Source organism: Pavona decussata, unplaced genomic scaffold (genome assembly GCF_977016875.1).
Source record: "Pavona decussata unplaced genomic scaffold, jaPavDecu1.1 SCAFFOLD_233, whole genome shotgun sequence".
Taxonomy (NCBI): domain Eukaryota; kingdom Metazoa; phylum Cnidaria; class Anthozoa; order Scleractinia; family Agariciidae; genus Pavona; species Pavona decussata.
Window position 1 is genome coordinate 1081460 of NW_028145638.1, and position 19321 is coordinate 1100780.

Here is a 19321-nt window from a genome sequence, read left to right on the forward strand (position 1 = left end):
TAATTGTTTGCGGCAGTGCGTGGTTCAGGACATATTTTGCACTAACCTTGTGTTTGAATGCAGAATTGCCACATCGCAATTGAAAAGTAGAGGTAAGTTTTGCTTTTTGCAATAATTGCTGCAGCACTGTAAAGAGTTTTTCAACTTGTGGCTGTGTAGTATAGCATTCTCCCTGCCCCTTACTTCGCAACGCCATCCAAGTCTTTTTATCCGCTTAGTGACAGGTTGCGCCGATACATTGGCTAGTGTTACGTTCCGTCCACACTCATAAAAGATTCGCATTCACACTATCATTTTCGCAGCGTTTTGCCCCCTCCATTCTAAAATGCTTGAATATGCGGATACCGTACGAGAGAACGTGACAACAGTCATCTGCGCATGCAACAAATAGACGCTCTCGTGATTTTTGCGGTCTTTGCCGCCTTCGAACTCGCTCTTCATAACAAGACAGGGAACCGTTTTTAATTGTATCCGCACTCTAAATACCGTTTTCGATGAAAATGATCAGCATTTTGAATCATTTTAGTGTGGACGCAAGGCAAAATGTAAACTTTCAAGCGTAATTGCATTGGTGAAGACGGGTCCTAAAATTACCCGTAAGTTTCAACGCGCGTTTCTCAATATTGAAAAATTCTTCAGAATTCTACCTTGTTGTTATCGTGCACAGTGTTGTACACAAGAATTCTTTGGATGGATACACGGTGAAATTGTCATTAACGCGTAAGCGCATTTATACCGGTTGAATTTTCGACTCATTTAAAAATTCCGCAAAATTCGTAAATTGTAACCGCCAAATTGCATCAGTTCAATGCTCGGATGAGCTCATACACAAAGATAAAATAAGCCAGGGTGGGCCACTTTTACACAACTGCCGGGCTAAAATGAGGGGTGCATGGGTCCTAACACTTTCCGCCATGTTGCATGCAGGTTGGGCCCGTTGGTATATAATTTGGCATGTAAGAGAAAGATATGAAAGTAGGCAAGGCAATATTACCTTTTTGTCAAGTAGAAAGAATATGATCCTATACGCCAGTTGTAAAACTGAAACTACAGTGAGCTGTAGTAAAACTTCTATGCCTTAACTTGAACTCTTTCTTCTGCTGAGAATCGCATGGCCTTTTCTTTCGGAGAAAACCGCGGAGTGAATGATTATTTGACGTCAGAATAAGATTAATGACCCAGTTATCGCAATAAGATCCGAAAGGCTCTTTCCCAGGCTCTACGGGGATTGCGGGCTAGAAAACAATTTTCTGAAAGATTATAATGAATTTCTTTAATTTTATAAAAATAGACGTTTCGGTTTTGGTAATAGTAACTTGTGATGCGGTCTTATATATGCGCATGCTCGTTCGCCGTGATACGTGTTTAGTTTGCGTTTTATTTTTACCTTGCAACGGTAGAAATTCGCATCCATTTTTGATTAATTTACAGACTTTCGTTAGGTTGGGTTGACTCTGATGTGACCAGAGTTCGTGGTTGGCTTCTTAAGCGATGTTTAACTTGATAATGTTTTGAGCAGTTTGCCTTTTAGCGGCTAAGAATATTACGTTGCAGTAGTTGTGCCAAAAGCTGCAGGTAACATCTTAGACTAAAGATTGAAAACCTATCGCAGAATTACCGTATTCCCCATCGAAAAGTAAACAGTTCTACTCTTCGCATGATTGCGGGAGCATTGCAATCAACGAATTTTTCCAAGCGTTGGTATATAGCATAACATGTTTCTTGTAACTTATTTTGCAACGCCATGGCGTGTTTTTGGCAACTGACAGGCAAGTTGCACTGGACATTAATTGTCTTGTGTAAAATTGCCTCAAGAGGCAACAACGCACGAACACACGACTCAAATTGTCTCCAACAAAGTTGAAGCGTTTGTCGACCATTACAATCGTTCAGTAATCTACATTATCATATCTTTATTTACCCTCGGATCTACAGTTTTATTGATATTGCCTACAGCGGTCGTTTCTAAGGGTGCGTTCGATTGACCCTATTCAGGAATAGCCTGCATACAATAATGACAAGAAATTCTTCATAAGAGGTTTTTGGATTTACTGGAGTACAAAATCGCTCTTAAATTATCATGTGTCAGCGAAAGTTTGCAGAATTGTCTTCCCAAACTTACTGAAAAGGAGAAATTTAACAGCTATTCCGCTTATTCTTATTCCGGAATACGGTCAATCGAACGCAATCTAAGTGTTCCCAACTTGCAATCTCGTTCGTCAATCAAAAAATCCAAGTGACGGACGGGGCACAAAGCCAACCAGTCATGACCAGTTAGGAATGGGAATTTTCTGCAAATAGAACCGTTATTTCGTTGGAACGAAAAAGTAGATTACCTTACAGGGTACTCCGTTTGCCTTACGGTTGGATTTCAGCCCTACCCTACTCCCGACAGACGCGCGCCCGCGCCTGCGATACTGTTAACACAAAACGCTCTATATTGCCATGCGCTGAAAAGTACTGGGTTCGAATGTACAGAAGTTGGGAAGAAAAAATCGGGAAGAAAGCAAGCACTGAGATCGTAGAGATTAATACAACTTTTAAGCACGTTTTTACCAGTTTAAAGAAATGCCTAAGGTGCGTCGTAGTAGGAAACCACCACCCGATGGCTGGGAATTGATAGAGCCGACACTCGATGAACTGGATCAAAAAATGAGAGAAGGTAAACTGTTTGTTTGGTCTTCATGGTGTCTTGCTCTGTCTTGCTCGTGATCGGCTGTTGATGTCTTTCAAGCTTAGATACACAGTGGTCATGCAATCATTGTTTTCTCTTCTCGTTCTTCAGCTGAGACAGAACCACACGAAGGAAAACGAAAGACTGAGTCTTTGTGGCCAATATATAGGTAAGTACTTGAGCTTAATTAATCACGTTTTTATGCTGATCACGAAGAACATATTTACTTTGCATTGCTTGGTTTATTAATTTGTTCTTTACCAATGTTATTACAGAATCCATCATCAGAAGTCTCGTTGAGCTTAATTAATTAATCACGTTTTATGCTGATCATGAAGAACATATTTACTTTGCTTGGTTTAATTTGTTCTTTACCAATGTTATTACAGAATCCATCATCAGAAGTCTCGTTATGTCTACGATCTGTTCTACAGAAGAAAAGCAATCAGCCGAGGTAAACTTACATGTGTTTTGTCATTTATAATACATAAACGCATTGAATATGAACGAGGTCGGTGGCCAAGATTCAAATGATATACGCATGTAAAATTATAACAAAATAATATTAAAACGCTTTCTCTTTAAGAAAGAATAAAGCGTTTCTCCCACTACCATTGCCATTGCATCTTGTTGTGCTAAATTTAAACAATAGTTCCCACATTGCCCATCAACTTACCATTGGGCAAGATTTCTGCACAGCCCCATCATTAATAGGCCTCATCACGGTTTTCGACGCCATTTTGATGAATAGGCAAACACGTCTTGAAATAGCAGTGCTTGTATGGAAATCCGATGTCAAATAATTTTTGTAAAACATTGCTTCTAACAAATTCATGAATTGGAAACTTTGGGCACTATGCAAAGGATTTTACAGAAAATAACTGAGGAATGTAGCCATGCTAGAAAGCATCTAGTTGCGTTTTGACATTTCCATACATTTGTCTGTACAGTGAACCAGCCGTGAACTGCTGCCAAAAATACTTTGCGGGAAAAAATACAGGGAAGTGTATTGAAAGTTCAAAACATGACTGGACGCTTTCTGGCATAGCTACATCCCTCCAATGTTTTTTTTAAATCCTTTTACTAGTGCCAAAAGTTTCCAATTCATGAATTTTTCAGAAGCGATGTTTTATGAAAATTAAACTGTCTAACAGTCAGCCTGTGCCACTTATGACCAGTGTTTCCCAGAGTGAAATGAACATTCAAATTTCTCGTAGTAATGCCCAGCATTTGAATGAAATCTTGAAGATTTCTCTGGAAATCTTTCTGAAAGACACATTAACTGAATGAAAAAAAATTCAAAATACTTACTGCTACACGTATAATGTAAAGAAAAAATTCAAAGGTTTATAGTACCATCAATAAACTAGGGAAATTTTACAGGAACACTGAAATCTCATCGGCGGTGTTCAAACTGACATGTAAACTTCAAAACTATATTAAAAATGCAAAAATACTGGTCACATGTGATGTACTGTAGATTGACTGTAATTCAAAGTTGCCGCAAAAAGCAGATAATAATTATTCTGCCCAATCTTTCACTAAAACTCAAATAATTAATAAATGTATAATTATATATTTTATTTAATGTTTATTTGGCTTGCACCTGCTTGATGGTGGAAGGTCTTGCTGTGATGCTGATTAAATTCATTTCTACAGCTTTATAATAAAGGGAGGTTTTGTCTATCACTAGTTTGGATACCCAAGCTTACAGTAATTTAAATATAATTACTGTATTTTTAGTGTTGAGAATGACAATCTCATTCTCTTTCCAATGATTGTTTATTGGTGTATGTTGTCGTCACAGCTGAAAACGTCAGTTCAATCAAGTTTACTATTGTATCAGGAATTATTAATTGTAATTTTTTATTTCACTGCATTACAGAGCTCTATGAATTTTGCCTAAAGGAAGGCTATGCCGATAAAAACTTGATAGCTAAGTGGAAGAAGCAGGGATATGAGAACCTTTGCTGTTTGAGATGTATTCAATGCAGAGACACAAACTTTGGAACCAACTGTATCTGCCGTGTACCTAAAACCAAAATGGAAGAGGTGGGTGAATTGTTTGGTTTGTTTAGTTCATGATGCATTTACCGTTGATCATGGTTGGCCATTGAAGTGGTTTGAAAACAGGCCTATCTTGTACAGCTCATTAATTTGTCTGTAAGGTTATTGGCAGGTACATGGTTTGTATTTCTATACTCAACCAACAGTGACCAGCCATTTTGGCAGAAAATAAAAAGTGGCTCTCAATAGACCTTTGTCAGGCAGAACCATGTTGTGTCTCAGGAGAATAAAAAGCTTTGTTTTCGCACAGCAAGGCTGCCTTGCCCAGATGCGAATTCAGTGCAAGGCTTGCCATGCAAAAGTAAAGCTTTTTACTCTCTTAAGACTCAACATGGCCACCGAGGTCCAACCTGTTTCATTGTAACATTTTTTGTTATATAAATATATTCTCATGTCCAGTGTGCCCAAACTTAGTTGAATCTTCAATAAGTGCAACTGTGCCTACTGAGGCACAAGTTGGCAATTCAGTTTGTGGAATTGATCACTCTTTTTTTTGGAAGTAACTACTGAAACCTCTTACTCTTACAAGTTTATCTTGTCATCTTGACTTGGATCAACCCATCTTTTTGAAAGATGATTCGATCCACTGGGGTCAGAAGTCATCATTGTCATGAATAAAATGGGCAAGGGTTGTAAAGATATGTTGACAGCTTGACATGGTTGGACTCAAGTTGATTTGATTCATCTTCGGGAGAGATGATCCAATTCACCAACAGTTCAGTCACGAGACAAAGAGATAACATGATCCTCCCTCGATCATGTGTACAAGGATGGAAATTAAGCTCATACATAACAATAAGCTAATCTTCGATACTAAATTAAAGTGTTGTACATGTATACACAAAAACAATGAAAGGTACTGTTTATCCAGTTCAGTTATATCTCAGATCAGTGTGGCCTATCTTTATGAAAGTTGATCCGACTCACTGCAAGTCATGAGGCTGCTGTAATTTTTTGACAGAAATCTCATTGAGTAGCAATTAAGTCCAGCGTGGTGGGCTTAAGAGGTCACAGTTGGTTAATTTCAACACAGTTGGCCTGTTTTTCAGGAGTCTGCTTGTTGCCCCATTTTAAAAACTCATGTTTGGCTGTTTTTCTGAAGCCTTGATCCAGTTTTATAGTTGAATCAAATTTACTTGTGCTCATGTGCCTGTTGTTTTTAATGTGCAAATGAAATATGCTTTGCATAAACAAAAATTAATGCAACAACTTTGCAGTCATGTGTAGGACATATAATTCTCAAACTAATTAAAAAATTCACGAAAAGAAAACAAAGGTGGGCAGCGCGGTCGAGTGGTTGGTGCGCCGAACTTGAAATCCGGAAGTCCCGGGTTCAAGGCCCGCTCTGTCCGCTAGCTGGAGTTGTCTCTCAGTAGCCCCAAGTTCAACTCCTCGGCTGCACTTGAAAATTCACCCAGACTGTGTTAAAATTCTAGAGAGAAATGTGAACAATAGGCAAGAATGCCTTTTTTCTGTAAGCTTTACATTTTCATCCAAGACCACCTCTCCTAATGGACACATATATTTTCCACTGGTTTGTTATTTTGCTTATAGCAGAATCTGTGGGAAAAGGCAGTAAATAAGAACTTTAAATTATACAAATGACGCTGTTTCACTGTAAATTATACAAATGACGCTGTTTCAAACTCTGACCAACACAACAGAAGGTTGCCAAAAGTTTAGTTTTTAAAAGGTTAATGAATTATCTATTTCAGGGAAAGATTGTTGAGTGTGTCATTTGCGGATGCAGAGGGTGTTCTGGATAATGGTAACAACGCAAGCTTTACTCAAATATCTGATAACAGAAAAGAAACTGTAATCTATTGTTATTATTGCGATGGGGACACAAGATACGTGTACCTACATGTAGAGGTCTTTGTGACAATGTTGTTGCTTTCCGATCCAGTGGGACAATTACTGGTGTCAATCGCTTGGAAGTTTGAGGGGGCACTGGGCCTCTGACGACTGCTTTCTTGTAATTTCCTTCAAGTTCATTACCCCCTTCAGTGTTCCAGATGAGAGAGGGGTCTCAGGTCAAAAACCTAAGAAGCCTGGCTTCCTGACCTGGCAAAATGAATGGAAAACTTAAGAAGATTTAGAGAGAACCAGAGCTATTAACCCCTCAAAATTCTTCATTGACTCTCTGGGACACTGCCCCCTCCCCTCTCCCCCTTAGCTCTCATCTATATGCTCTTGTAAACTACAGCCAGGGTGTTCGTTTTCACATTTTAATAAAAAAACCACTAATGTTGTTTCTTATGTATATTGAACTCTTAATGATGTTGTTAAAGTAAATATTTTCTGACACATGTATCTCTCAAAACATTGTGCTGTTCAGCTCATTGTATTGATGTAGAATTGGGTACTCTACTGTTCTGAACTGCATCAGTAGATCAGATAATCCCTATTCAGTGAGTTTGTTTTAAAAATGTCTAAACTCGTGATGGTTTCTAGCTCACAAACTTCCTCTCTATGCCATGTTTTGATATCTCTAATTTGTTTTTTGGGTTTGAATTTTCTCACAATGCGCCTGAAATAAAGAGAGAGATGTTAAATGTAGACCTTGGTCACTTATTGTAATAACTAAGCTTTGTTTGGTCCATTGAGATGTCCATGGAGCATTCAATATGGCAGAAACGTTGGACAAAGAAAAAGTCTGAGTTCCCCAATGTCAGGTGAACCCATGATCCTGACACACCAGTCAGGTGCTCAAACCATTGAGCTACTGTAATGATTCATTTTAAGGGGGCCCTCCTTTAAATAACCGACCCCTTGGGTGTCCTTTGGTTAGTAAGCGCCTATGGCTGCAAATGTCCACTGTTCCAATAATAAGTGCTTACTACCCCCCCCCCCCCCCCCCACCACCATGCCATGGTATCACAAGAACAACTGGTGTCATTTGGCTTTCTTTGTTATAACTAAAACAAGAAACACTTTCAACAGAAACTAGCGCTGCAAGACCTGGAAAACTTCAAGTGTGCATGGTCAGAATAGTATTAATTTTATTTTGCTGGTCTTTTCTAAGTCAATATCCTTAACAATTCATGATGTTAATTCCTGGTAAGACAACAGGGGATCTAGACTTCAATAGGTCATTTTAAGTGGCTGTGAACCTCATTATGAAAGCGAGGCTAACGGTAAAACTTTTCATGTGAAAATTAGTTTTGTTTGCATATGAATGAAAACTAATTTTCGTGATAAAATTCTTTCCAGTTCCTTTAGCCTCGCTCTCATAATGATGCAAACAAAACTAATTGTCATATGAAAAGTTTTGCACTTGCAGTTTTAAGCCAACTTACAGATGAAAACCAAGAAGGAAGGAAGGTATCTTGATTGACATGGCTACATTTTCGGCTTTGGCGTTTTAAAACGCCATTGCTTTGTATAACCCACGATAAAAGCTAGGAAATCTAAAAAGGATAAATTTGATGTCTGTTTTCCTTAAGGTAAGTCCTATACTCACTGAAAAATGCCCCCTTTATATAACCTATTCACATAACAATGGAAACAAGAACGCAGTAGCTACACGCACGCATTGTGGGCCTATATTTTGATATTCAGGTTTAAAACGTTGATAATATGACCAGTACCTGGTTATTACTTACGACCAGGGTACTGCAACTCAAACAACAGCATAGACATTTTCTTCTTGAAAAACTTTGTTTTAAAAAATGATCAATAAAAAAGCCTGGTGGCTTAAAAGTATTAAAGGAAACAAACATTGAGGTAGAAAATCCCTAAACTATATATCTGTATTAAAACTATTTGTTATCCAGTTTTAAAGTTAATTGCTATTCTAATTCATTCTAATTTATGCTGCCATCCTGGTTCTTCCTTTGCCTCCGTTTTTGTAGGCTTTCATTGTTTGATCAAGATACACATTCTCCTTACCGTTTGTCTACATTTTTCTTATTGTACCAGTTCAAAGAATTTCTATTACCCTTTAGGCCCTAACAGCGATCAGCATCAAATTTCTCCTTGTAATATCTATGCTTCTTCAAACCCTGAGGTCGTGAGAATTATGCCTGATCATGATCCATGATCACCCAAGGTGAATTTTCTTGATATTTTAATATCCAGCGCTTTTATGAGGAAGGTATGGGGACAAGGTAGAGAATTAATTTGTTCTCTGATATTGGGGGTTAGAGGGGTTATAATCAAGGCACTAATTAATTCATTGGTGGTAAAGTTAAGTCAGATACTCAAAGTAGAATAAGATACTGATCACCTGTTAAAATGGTTTGGACTTGAAGGGTTAAAATCACCACATGTCAACTCTATACCCCCCACTCCCCCCCCCCCCCCCCCCATTACCGCCATGGTTATTACCAGGGGAATCCCCTACATTAGTAGTTATTTTACTGCACAGATTTGTTGGAAAACACATCAAATTGAAAAAACTGATTTATTTGTAATTTAAAACCATGGCTTTAAAATAGCCTACTTTTAAAACTTGACTATGTATTAGTGTTGATCAATATTGGTTTCAAACCAAGCCAGAAGTCTTATGAAACTATCAGTGTTCTAAGTCTGAGCAATGAGAAACCCAGAGAGATATGGACACCTAATCTTTCTACCATTCCTATCCTTAAAAGTTTGAATGTGATAATTTTATTAGCATTATAGATAGAGTATGTATACTTTTAAAAGAGGATGAAAAAAATCATCCAAAATGAGGGCATTGGACCCAATTGGACACACCTTTTGAAAATTCGAATGAAAAATTTTTCAAAAAACTCGATGCCACACAATTGGCTGCCAAAACCCCTTACACCTAGGCTTAACCTTAATTTTGATGGGAGCTTTGCACCTGGGCTTAACTTTTATTTTGATGGGAGCTTTGGAATTTGCCTTAATTCTGCAATGCATGCAAGCAAAAAAACAGTCTAGTGAATACAAATTTAATGTAAATTTGGCTGTATAACTAATTCCTCTGATTTCAGTTCACATGATCACACATTTCTTGGCAACTTTTGAACGGTCTTCAGGGTATGAGGCTTGTTGAAGGAACTTTGATCCTTTAAACACTCTCATAAAACAAGCAAAAATAAGTTTGTTATAGTCTACACTCAATACATCGTTATTCCATTCCAAAGGTAATGGAGCAATCTCCTGCCATTCATTCTTGTTAGGGTCATAGTATTCAATAATACTATCCTGTCGATTTGGGTTTCCTTGTTCGGGAATTAATTTTTTTACTAAATAGAGCTTGTCATCAGCACACAAACATGTTAAGTAGTTTACCATCTTTGGCCTTGCTATAAACTGCCATTCATTTGTTGTTTCATGGTACACTTCACAAGATATTGAACAATCTTCACCTTCACCAACAACGTAAATTTGCCCCTTTACCGCAGCACCGCAAGCATACCATCTGGGTACGGGAAGGTCCGCTACTCTGTCCCATGTGTTTGTGCTAAGGTCATACCTGTCAGCATTCGGCAGGGCCTTGCATTCCCCGTTGTCTTGATCTAATAAACCACCAAGAAAATAAATAAAATTGTTTTCAGTGGCCACAGCACAAACTCCAAACCTCAAACCCATGTCACATGATGTTATATCTTGCCAAGAGTTTGATTCGGGTGTGTATTTCATGAGATAGGAAAGATGTCTTTTGCCACAAGGTGAGTAGACTCCACTAGAACGCAGAGAAACACAGCCAGGGCAAGAGTTACCAGATTCATACATCAAGGCGTAAATATCCTCTTCATTACTAACACATAAACAATCAATGTTCCTCTGCACTTCATTCGGAAATGACTCCCACTTGCTTGAGAATGAATCATAGCTTAATAAGCTCCTGGATCGATGAGATACAAGGTATAAGTTACCGTGAAAAGAAACCGCATTTTTGCCGTTAAACTTGGAATTGAGATAAAGCGGCACCGTGCCACGAAACCTTGACCATTTATCCACACGAGGATAATAACATAGGAGACACATGTCCAAAGGAGGGTAAGAACCGGTGTAAGAACAAACAAATTCATCCTTCGGTAAACCTTTCGCACAGCTTACTACTATAACGGGGATCTCAAGGGACTTTCTTGGTTTGACACGGAGATGATGGAAACTTTCAGAGTCAGTGAACTTCACGGCGTCCTTCACAAGGTCCATGCAGCCTTCGTTACGATTCACGAGATCATTTGTCACGATATCACTGCGTAGAAAGTCACGCGATATATAAACAAGTCGAACCTCACGAAACAACTCGGCAAAATGTTCCTTTCGCTCGTTTCTTTCGTGATCAATCCATGTTAGAATGATCTTGAAAACATCTTCCTCGGCGCTTACATTTATTTCGTCACTTGAAATGCACATTTTAACTTCATTGCTCGACAGATTCAAGAACTCTTCTGTTTTCGCTACGGTGGCGAAATTTGAGAAAATGTAGTTTCTCGCGTCGGAAAGAAGTTTTTCGCAGTGGTAGTTTTCTGCAAAATGGTAGGTTGATACACAATTGGAAACATTTAACTTCTCTGCCACAATGTTCCCAGCAATAGTTTTCAGATGCGGAAGAACTAAATAGTCTGCCAATACGATCAAATCTCGAGCATTGTCTTCAGCTGTGATCTCAACACTTCCAGTGTAGACAAACTCCAATATGTCTGTTATACAAACCTCTGTTATCATTTCCAACCGAATTATTCCTTCGTTAGACTCTTTCATGTCGCTACCGAGCAACTTTTCGAAGAAAGAACTTGCCTCTGAAAGAACACGTCTGCGAGCTTTGAATTCTTTCCCCTCCTCGACCACCAAAGTAACGTCGAAAGGATGATCGAGTGTTTCTTGTGGAATAAAACCCCGGTTAGTACTCGGAACATCGCGACTGCTTTGTGATGAAGCTTCCATTGAAATGATGTCTAGTTTCCAAAGCCACCTGTCTTTAGTCCAATGCATAAATACATTCGATTGCCAAAACGTTGACACTTAAAAAGCATAAACCGTGAACGATGAGACCTAACAGATTTGTGGGTAGTGTTTAAACAATAACCTCATTTCCATAGTAAAGAATTTACCATTCTCATTCTTTTGCAATAACTAATACAGTGGTGACTTAATTTTTTCCGAATAATTTTCTACCAAATATTGCTGAAGTTCATTGCCTGTTTTGAACTTAGGCAAATAACGAATTGTATATCAGTGAAATTGGCTTTTGTTGGCCATCTTACTTTGACAGTTTCCATCATTCACCACGTGGAACTAATTTTGGTCATCAACCGTCGCACGAGATTAAGGCTGGATCGCAGATCGCAATAGGTCTGCGATCGTCTGCGATCATATGGAAACATACTTCTGCGATCCTGCGATCACTATCGCAGACGATCGCAGAAGATAAGGCTGGTTTCCATATGATCGCAGACGATCGCAGACCTTATTGCGATGTGCGATCCGCGATCATATGGAAACCAGCCTTTATCTTTTGCGATCGTCTGCGATCGTGATAGCAGGATCTCAGAAGTATGTTTCCATGTGATCGCAGACCTATTGCGATCTGCGCTCCGCGACCAGCCTTTAGAATATTATGCAAATAAATTTAGTACACCTATACCCATAAAGCCATTGGGTCTCATCGTTCACGTTTATTCACCACGTGGAACTAATTTTGGTCATCAACCGTCGCACGAGATTAAGGCTGGATCGCAGATCGCAATAGGTCTGCGATCGTCTGCGATCATATGGAAACATACTTCTGCGATCCTGCGATCACTATCGCAGACGATCGCAGAAGATAAGGCTGGTTTCCATATGATCGCAGACGATCGCAGACCTTATTGCGATGTGCGATCCGCGATCATATGGAAACCAGCCTTTATCTTTTGCGATCGTCTGCGATCGTGATAGCAGGATCTCAGAAGTATGTTTCCATGTGATCGCAGACCTATTGCGATCTGCGCTCCGCGACCAGCCTTTAGAATATTATGCAAATAAATTTAGTACACCTATACCCATAAAGCCATTGGGTCTCATCGTTCACGTTTAGGTGTCAACATTTTTGCACTGAATCGAGTAAATAAAACCTAGCATGTCGCGTTTTGGGATCACTGGAAGCATGAGACTGGTCTCTATAACAAAATGAACGCCTGGCGATATTTGATTTTTGTTTGCTTTCAATGAAAATAAAAAAGACAGCCGTGTGTAAGCAATGACATTGATTTTGCCGGTGAAATATTAGCCCCTTTTTCTTTCAAAGGGGCTAATTTCTTTTTCGTTTTAGTTTTCAGCGATCTTCAAAGCCTCTGCAAGGCGTGACTGAGAGGGACTACAACTTAGTCCATTTCGTTCGTATCTCGCGCTTCATCTGTTTGTAAACGACAGTCCGTGTGAACACCAAAGGGTCAGTTCTAGGTTCCAGCTGTGATCGCCTCTAACACAGCGTTTTTGGAGTCGAGCATGACAAATATAAATGATGGATCAGAGAATTAACTCTGCAGTGTATGTTAAAGTGCTAAAAAGAGCCCATGAATTTCCCTCTGAGCGTTAGCCCTAGTAAGGAAATGGCAGAGAATCAATCAAACTCACGACCTCCGTATTTGATCACAGGGGAGCCTGGTGGTTCGGTCAGTAGAGCAACGGACGATCAAATCCGGAAGTGGTGGGTTCGATTCCCACTGAGGTCAAAGATTTTTTTCTTTTCCTCATGTGGTGTCCTATTTCCTTACTAGGGCTAACGCTCAGTAGGAAATTCATGGGTTCACTTTAGGATTTTTACATGCACTGCAGAGTTATTTCTTTGTATCCCTGTTTGTGTCCTTAGTGCTAGCGACACAACATTCATTTGATGAATTTAATCCAAATTTTCTAAGGCTGATAATGTCTTTTCAAACAGCCGATTCCACCGAAAAGAATCCGTTGAGTATACCCTAAAAGTTTTTTTCCCATCAAGCTTCGTTTGTAACACCGAATATTACGATGTAGGACGTCTTAACTAAAACTGACAAGAGGTTTTGGCGCCACCAATAAACGTTGTCTTATTGACTGTTGTTGAAACTACTTCCTTCAGCTCTCCTCAGAAAACCAATATACTTAATTATTACAAAACGAAATCAATGACGAAAGACATTTTGACACCAAATGTAACAAGGTGTTGTTCTACGTTTTATTTGCGGTTTGTCTGTATCATCAATATTGGACTGTATTAATATTTGTAAACTGACGAGTTTTCTTCATTTTTTTGTAAGAAATAAACTAATGAAGAAAATAATTTTCAAGGAAGCACGATGACTTTTTCTAATCAGTTTGGCGATAAATTAAAATGATGGCGGCTTTATCATTCGAACTCAGTTGTTCTTGGTGAGAAGAGCCAGATTGAAGCGTTGTTTATCTGAAGTGATAAGGTAAACAGCTTGGCGATAAAGGAAGATTTCCCTTGTACAGCCGATCCACAGGCTCACGAACAAGATTAACCATTCTTATATCTGTCTCTTTAGACCGCAGTTAATGTTAAAAGAACACATCGTCGAAATAGCTGTTTTGGGAATACTACTAGCAACTTTAAATCAAGACAAAGAAATTGAAGGTGAGTTTATGACTACAAGACGAATTTAAAACTGGGAAAATCATGACGAACTTTTCAACTTGCATTTTTGCTGTCGCAAGATAACTTTTAGCTTGAAACACTTTGTCACCGGATCAGTGAACATTTAGAGGTTTGCTGAGAGATGCTTTTTGAAAACTCGTAGTTGAGTATATCAAACACCAAAATAACCATCACCTACCTTGCCAACAGTACCTGTGGTTAATACCGTATTTCTTTTGCCCTGATTGGTTGCAATTAATGCGAACGCGTTCGATTATTTTCGTTTTTAATCCGCTGTCAAGGCCATACCCTTTAATCATGCTCAAAATTGTTCGCACAATAAACATTCGGAACATTTCGGCATTACTTTCCGAACACTTTCGATTGTGTATAATTTAGGCAAATGTGCAATTTTAGTAACCAAGGTTTGCCAAAAGAGCTTAACAGTGTGACTGCCATTTGTTAAGTAACAAATTTAAGACATTTTAAATGATTTTCCTCTTCAAACTGCGTGTTTTAAAATTGGCTGGTGTATTACATAGAAGATAAAATGTACCCACGTATAGTTGTTCGTTTTTATGCATCCTTCACTGTTTTGTACTGATTTTGTTCAGAATAAATACAGTAGATTGTTAGGTTCAAACTGAACTGTTTGAGCAGAGCGGTGTTTATGAGTTTAGCAATTTTTACATCGTTGTGTCCTCTTAGAAATCCAGAAAAAAAGGTTCGAAATAGGCCAACAGAAATCGCCGTAAAGTTTTTTTGTTCGATGTTTAATTTATTGTCCGAAATAAAATTATAATTCGGAACATTTTACAAGTTAAACTCTACTGTATATCCCCGCCTTACAACTGGTCCGGACCGCTCCTTTTTAAAGGGGAAGTATCATCGGGTTTTTCGTATCTTTTGTAAAAAATGATGAAATAAGACCTTCAATCAGCTGCCAAATAATTCTAGAATGACGAGAGAAATAAATCAACTAAGTTCTTGAAAGGAAGAACTCGTGATCTGTTCTAGCGCATTTTGGAAACAAAAATGCGAGAACTTGAAAAACATTAGCGGAGCCTAACATTTTTCAAGTTTCAATCCACACCGGCCAACTTTATCTCGGGCCAGACAGTTATGTCCAATATAGACAAACTGATACGGTCTGAAAACACAGCCTCACGATCCGTACGGTTTGACAAACTGATACGGCCTGAAAACACAGCCTCACGATCCGTACGGTTTGATAAACTGATACGGACCGAGAAGTATTTTTACGATCTGTAAAATCCGTGCGGATCTTCAAGCCGTATAAGCCCCTAGCCTCTCTCAGACTTAGACGTGCAAATATTCTAAGTGTCCTAAATGAGATGCAATGTACGGACCGTATACGGACCGAAAAGTGTCTTTACGATGTGTTTTCAGATCGTATCAGTTTTTCAAACGGTACGGATCGTGAGGATGTTTTTTCAGACCATATCAGTTTGTCTATATTGGACAACCCTCTGGCCAGAGGCTCTAATCGACAGTTTTATTGCACTGGAGTGATAATTTATAACAAACTTGATAATCATTTCTTTGTTTTTGCTGACAGAGAAATATTTTTGGGTTTTTAAATGACAGCAAGTTTGCGTGATACTTGCCCTCAGTTTAAAACCCTTTAAGCCCTAACAAGGTTCATCAAATTTCTCCTTGTAATATCAATGTTTCTTCAACCCCTGAGGTCATGAGAATTTAGGAAATAATCACCCAAGGTAAATTTTCTTCATATTTTAATACCCTCTCCCCAGTACTTTTATGACAAAAGTATGGGGACAAGCTAGGAGAATTAATTTGTTCTCTTATATTGGAGGTGAAAGGGTTATAATCAAGGCACTAATTAATTTACTGAAAGTAGAATTAGATGCTAATCACTGGGTAAAATGGTTTGCACTTGAAGCGTTAAAATCACCACATGTCAATTTTATACCCCCAACCCACCCCCATGACTATTACCAGGGGAATCCCCTACATTAGTAGTAATTTAACTGTACATATTTGTTGGAAAACACATCAAATTGAAAAAAAAAAAAAAACACTGATTAATTTGTAATTACCATGGCTATAAAATTTAAAATAGTTTACTTTTAAATGTGACTATGTATAAGTGTTGATCAATATTGGTTTTAAACCAAGCGAGAAGTCTTATGAAACTATCAGTGTTCTGAGTCTCAGCAATAAGGAACCCAGAGAGATATGGACACCTAATCATTTTTCCATTGCTCTCCTTGAAAGTTTGAATGTGATATTTATGAGCAGTATAGATACACCGTGTATACTCTTAAAAGAGGATGAAAAAAAAAAAAAAAACCATTCAAAATGACGGCATTTGACGCATTGCCAATTGGACACACTTAAATTTGTTGCCCCAGAAAGGCTTTTTGGATTAAGAATTTTTCAGAAAACTCAAATGCCACACAACTGGCTGCCAAAACCCTTTACAGCAGCTGGGCTTAAATTGATTTTGATAAGAGCTTTAGAATTTGTCTTGCTTATGCAATGCAAGCAAAATAAAGATCTAGTGAATTCAATTTTAATCTAAACTTGGCTGTATGACTAATTTCTCTAATGTTCGTTCACATGATCACACATTTCTTGGCAACTTTTGAATGGTCTCCAGGGTATGAGGCTTGTTGAAGGAACTTTGATCCTTTAAACACTCTCATTAAACAAGCAAAAGTAATTTGGTAAAAGCCTTCGCTCAATACATCGTTATTCCATTCCACAGGAAATGGAGCAGTCTCCTGCCATTCATTCTTGTTAGGGTCATAGTATTCAATAATACTGTCCTGTTGATTTGGGTTTCCTTTGCTGCAAATAGAACTTTTTACTAAACAGAGCTTGTCATCAGCACACAAACACGTTAAGTAGCTTTCCATCTTTGGCCTTGCTATAAAATGCCATTCATTTGTTGTTTCATGGTACACTTCACAAGATATTGAAAAATCTTCACCTCTACCGTAGCCAACAATGTAAATTTTCCCCTTTGCTGCAGCAGCACAAGCTTTCAGTTTGGGTTCCTGAAGGTCAGCTATTTTGTCCCATGTGTTTGTACTAAGGTCATATCTGTCAGCATCAGGCAGGGCCTTCCATTCCCCGCTGTCTTGTTCTAACGAACCACCAAGAAAATAAATAAAATTGTTTTCAGTAGCCACAGCACAAACGTTAGACCTCGAACCCATGTCACATGATGTTATATCTTGCCAAGAGTTTGATTCAGGTGTGTATTTCATGAGATAGGAAAGATGTCTTTTGCCACAAGGGAAGTAGACTCCACTTTGACGATGAAAAATACAGTCAATGCAAGATTTATCCAACACGAGGGCGTAAATATCCTCTTCATTACTAACACATACACAATGAATGTTCCTCTGCACTTCATTCAGAACTGACGCCCACTTGCTTGAGAATGAATCATAACTTAATAAGCTCATGGATCCCTGAGGTAAAAAGTATAAGTTACCGCGACAAGAGACCAAATTTTTTACCGGATAATTGTGATTGAGATAACCCGCCGGCAGCGTGGTAGGAAACCTTGACCATTTATCCGCACGAGGATAATAACAAAGAATTACATCGCCCTGTCTCCGACTCACACAGCTTACTACTATAACGGGAATCTCAAGGGACTTTCTTGGTTTGACACGGAGATGATGGAAACTTTCAGAGTCAATGAACTTCACAGCGTCCTTCACGAGATCCATGCAGCCTTCATTACGATTCACGAGACCATTTGTCACGATATCACTGCGTACAAAGTCACGCGATATATAATCAAGTCGAACTTCACAAAACAACTCGGCAAAATGTTCCTTTCGCTCGTTTTTTTCGTGATCAATCCATGTTAGAATGATCTTGAAAACATCTTCCTCGGCGCTTACATTTATTTCGTCACTTGAAATCCACATTTTAACTTCATTGCTCGACAGATTCAAGAACTCTTCTGTTTTCGCTACGTTGGCGAAATTTGAGAGGATGTAGTTTCTTGCGTCGGAAAGAAGTTTTTCGCAGCGGTAGGTTTCTGCAAAATGGTAGGTTGATACACAATTGGAAACATTTAACTTTTCTGCCACAGTGTTCCCAGCAATAGTTTTTAGATGCGGAAGAACTAAATAGTCTGCCAATACAATCAAATCTCGAGCATTGTCTTCAGCTGTCATCTCAACACTCCCAGTGTAGATAAATTCCAGTATGTCGCTTAAGCAAACCTCTGTTATCATTTCCAACCGAACTACTCCTTCGTTAGACTCTTTCATGTCGCTGCTGAGCAACTTTTCGAAGAAAGTACTTGCCTCTGAAAGAATACGTCTGTGAGCTTTGAATTCCTTTCCGTCCTCGACGTCGAAAGGATGATCGAGTGTTTCTTGTGGAATAAAACCTCGGTTAATACCCGAAACATCGCGACTGATTTGTGATGAAACTTCCATTGAAATGAGATCTAGTGTTTAAAGTTTTTTGGTGACCATTCACTGAGATGTGTCGACTGGGCTTCAGAGCGGGAAAAGGTTCTGCGTAATTTTTTTGCGAACATCCGTTTGCGGGTGGAAGTCATTCTTGGCGCGTGACGTTTCAAAGCCGAGCGGCCCTGGGGTCGAAAATGGGGCGGAAGTGAAAACGCTGCGTTTGGATTCTCTCAGTGTTCTGTTGCCGTCGCATTGTTGAGCAGTGGATTTTGTGGTAAAAATACATTTTACCATCTACGTTTTGCCTAATTTCTTCGAATATGCTTTTTAGTACTCGGTTGCAATTATTTGACCCATTTTAAGAAGAAAAGAATGGATAGATAAGTTAATTAATCTTCTTCCGAAGTTGAACGAGTGCTACTAAGTTCAAGTGGCTAAATTGTTGGAAACGCGCAGCCCGTCTTGTTAGTTCCGCGAAATCGATCACAACAATTAGAAACCTCGTCTTACATAAATTACTCTTGAAATGCCAAGTAAATGCATCGATACATAGTAAACTGGTGCGCTATTTCAAGTGCCGATTATCCTAACCGGCTTGGAATTAGCGCCGCGATCGGTTTAGAAAAAAACTGCAAA

General features: G+C 38.8%; 4 protein-coding genes across 9 annotated transcripts in view; 2 read left to right on the forward strand and 2 right to left on the reverse strand.

Moving 5' to 3' along the window:
- Positions 1 to 2473: 2473 nt before the first annotated feature.
- Positions 2474 to 7000, forward strand: LOC146458267 (protein BUD31 homolog). Its single transcript, XM_085090853.1, has 5 exons — positions 2474 to 2662; positions 2786 to 2843; positions 3064 to 3128; positions 4560 to 4726; positions 6457 to 7000. Exons 1-5 carry the CDS (start codon positions 2569 to 2571, stop codon positions 6505 to 6507), a joined length of 435 nt encoding a protein of 144 aa, XP_084946979.1. The 5' UTR covers positions 2474 to 2568; the 3' UTR covers positions 6508 to 7000.
- A 1361-nt stretch (positions 7001 to 8361) lies between these two features.
- On the reverse strand, positions 8362 to 19208 carry LOC146458268 (kelch repeat and BTB domain-containing protein 12-like). Of its 3 annotated transcripts, none has more exons than XR_014858253.1 (2): positions 16158 to 19208; positions 8362 to 8969 (listed from the first exon to the last, which is right to left on the reverse strand). XR_014858253.1 is itself a non-coding variant. In XM_085090841.1 (2 exons), the coding sequence occupies exons 1-2, from the start codon at positions 18707 to 18709 to the stop codon at positions 9686 to 9688; spliced, it is 1848 nt and encodes a 615-aa protein (XP_084946967.1). In that variant the 5' UTR covers positions 18710 to 19183; the 3' UTR covers positions 8362 to 9685. The 3 variants fall into 3 exon arrangements, 2 of the variants coding, with proteins under 2 accessions (XP_084946967.1, XP_084946966.1); XM_085090841.1 differs by having other exon boundaries at positions 8362 to 10640; positions 17817 to 19183; XM_085090840.1 differs by lacking the exon at positions 16158 to 19208 and having other exon boundaries at positions 8362 to 11671.
- The window catches only part of LOC146458269 (kelch-like protein 25), a 29575-nt gene continuing 18615 nt past the window's right edge, over positions 8362 to 19321 (reverse strand). Inside the window, exon 2 of the mRNA XM_085090844.1 lies at positions 8362 to 9442. The gene's annotated coding sequence lies outside the window, so the exon portion shown is untranslated. The remainder of the gene's footprint in view (positions 9443 to 19321) is intronic.
- Positions 13810 to 19321, forward strand: part of LOC146458270 (allatostatin-A receptor-like) — a 64779-nt gene continuing 59267 nt past the window's right edge. For 2 of the 4 annotated variants that reach the window (XR_014858254.1, XM_085090847.1), the window contains exon 1: positions 13810 to 14258. The gene's annotated coding sequence lies outside the window, so the exon portion shown is untranslated. Of the gene's footprint in view, positions 14263 to 19321 lie in introns of all 4 variants that reach the window. The other 2 variants (XM_085090849.1, XM_085090851.1) reach the window with 2 other exon arrangements.

What these genes read in the sequence shown, in the direction of transcription:
- LOC146458267 (XM_085090853.1), top strand. Translation starts at nt 2,569, where the DNA reads ATGCCTAAGGTGCGTCGTAGTAGGAAACCACCACCCGATGGCTGGGAA. An exon ending in GGATCAAAAAATGAGAGAAG is followed by an intron (nt 2,663 to 2,785) that starts GTAAACTGTTTG and finishes CTCGTTCTTCAG; the next exon opens with CTGAGACAGAACCACACGAA. An exon ending in AAGAAAAGCAATCAGCCGAG is followed by an intron (nt 3,129 to 4,559) that starts GTAAACTTACAT and finishes ACTGCATTACAG; the next exon opens with AGCTCTATGAATTTTGCCTA.
- LOC146458268 (XM_085090840.1), bottom strand. Translation starts at nt 11,638, where the DNA reads ATGCATTGGACTAAAGACAGGTGGCTTTGGAAACTAGACATCATTTCA.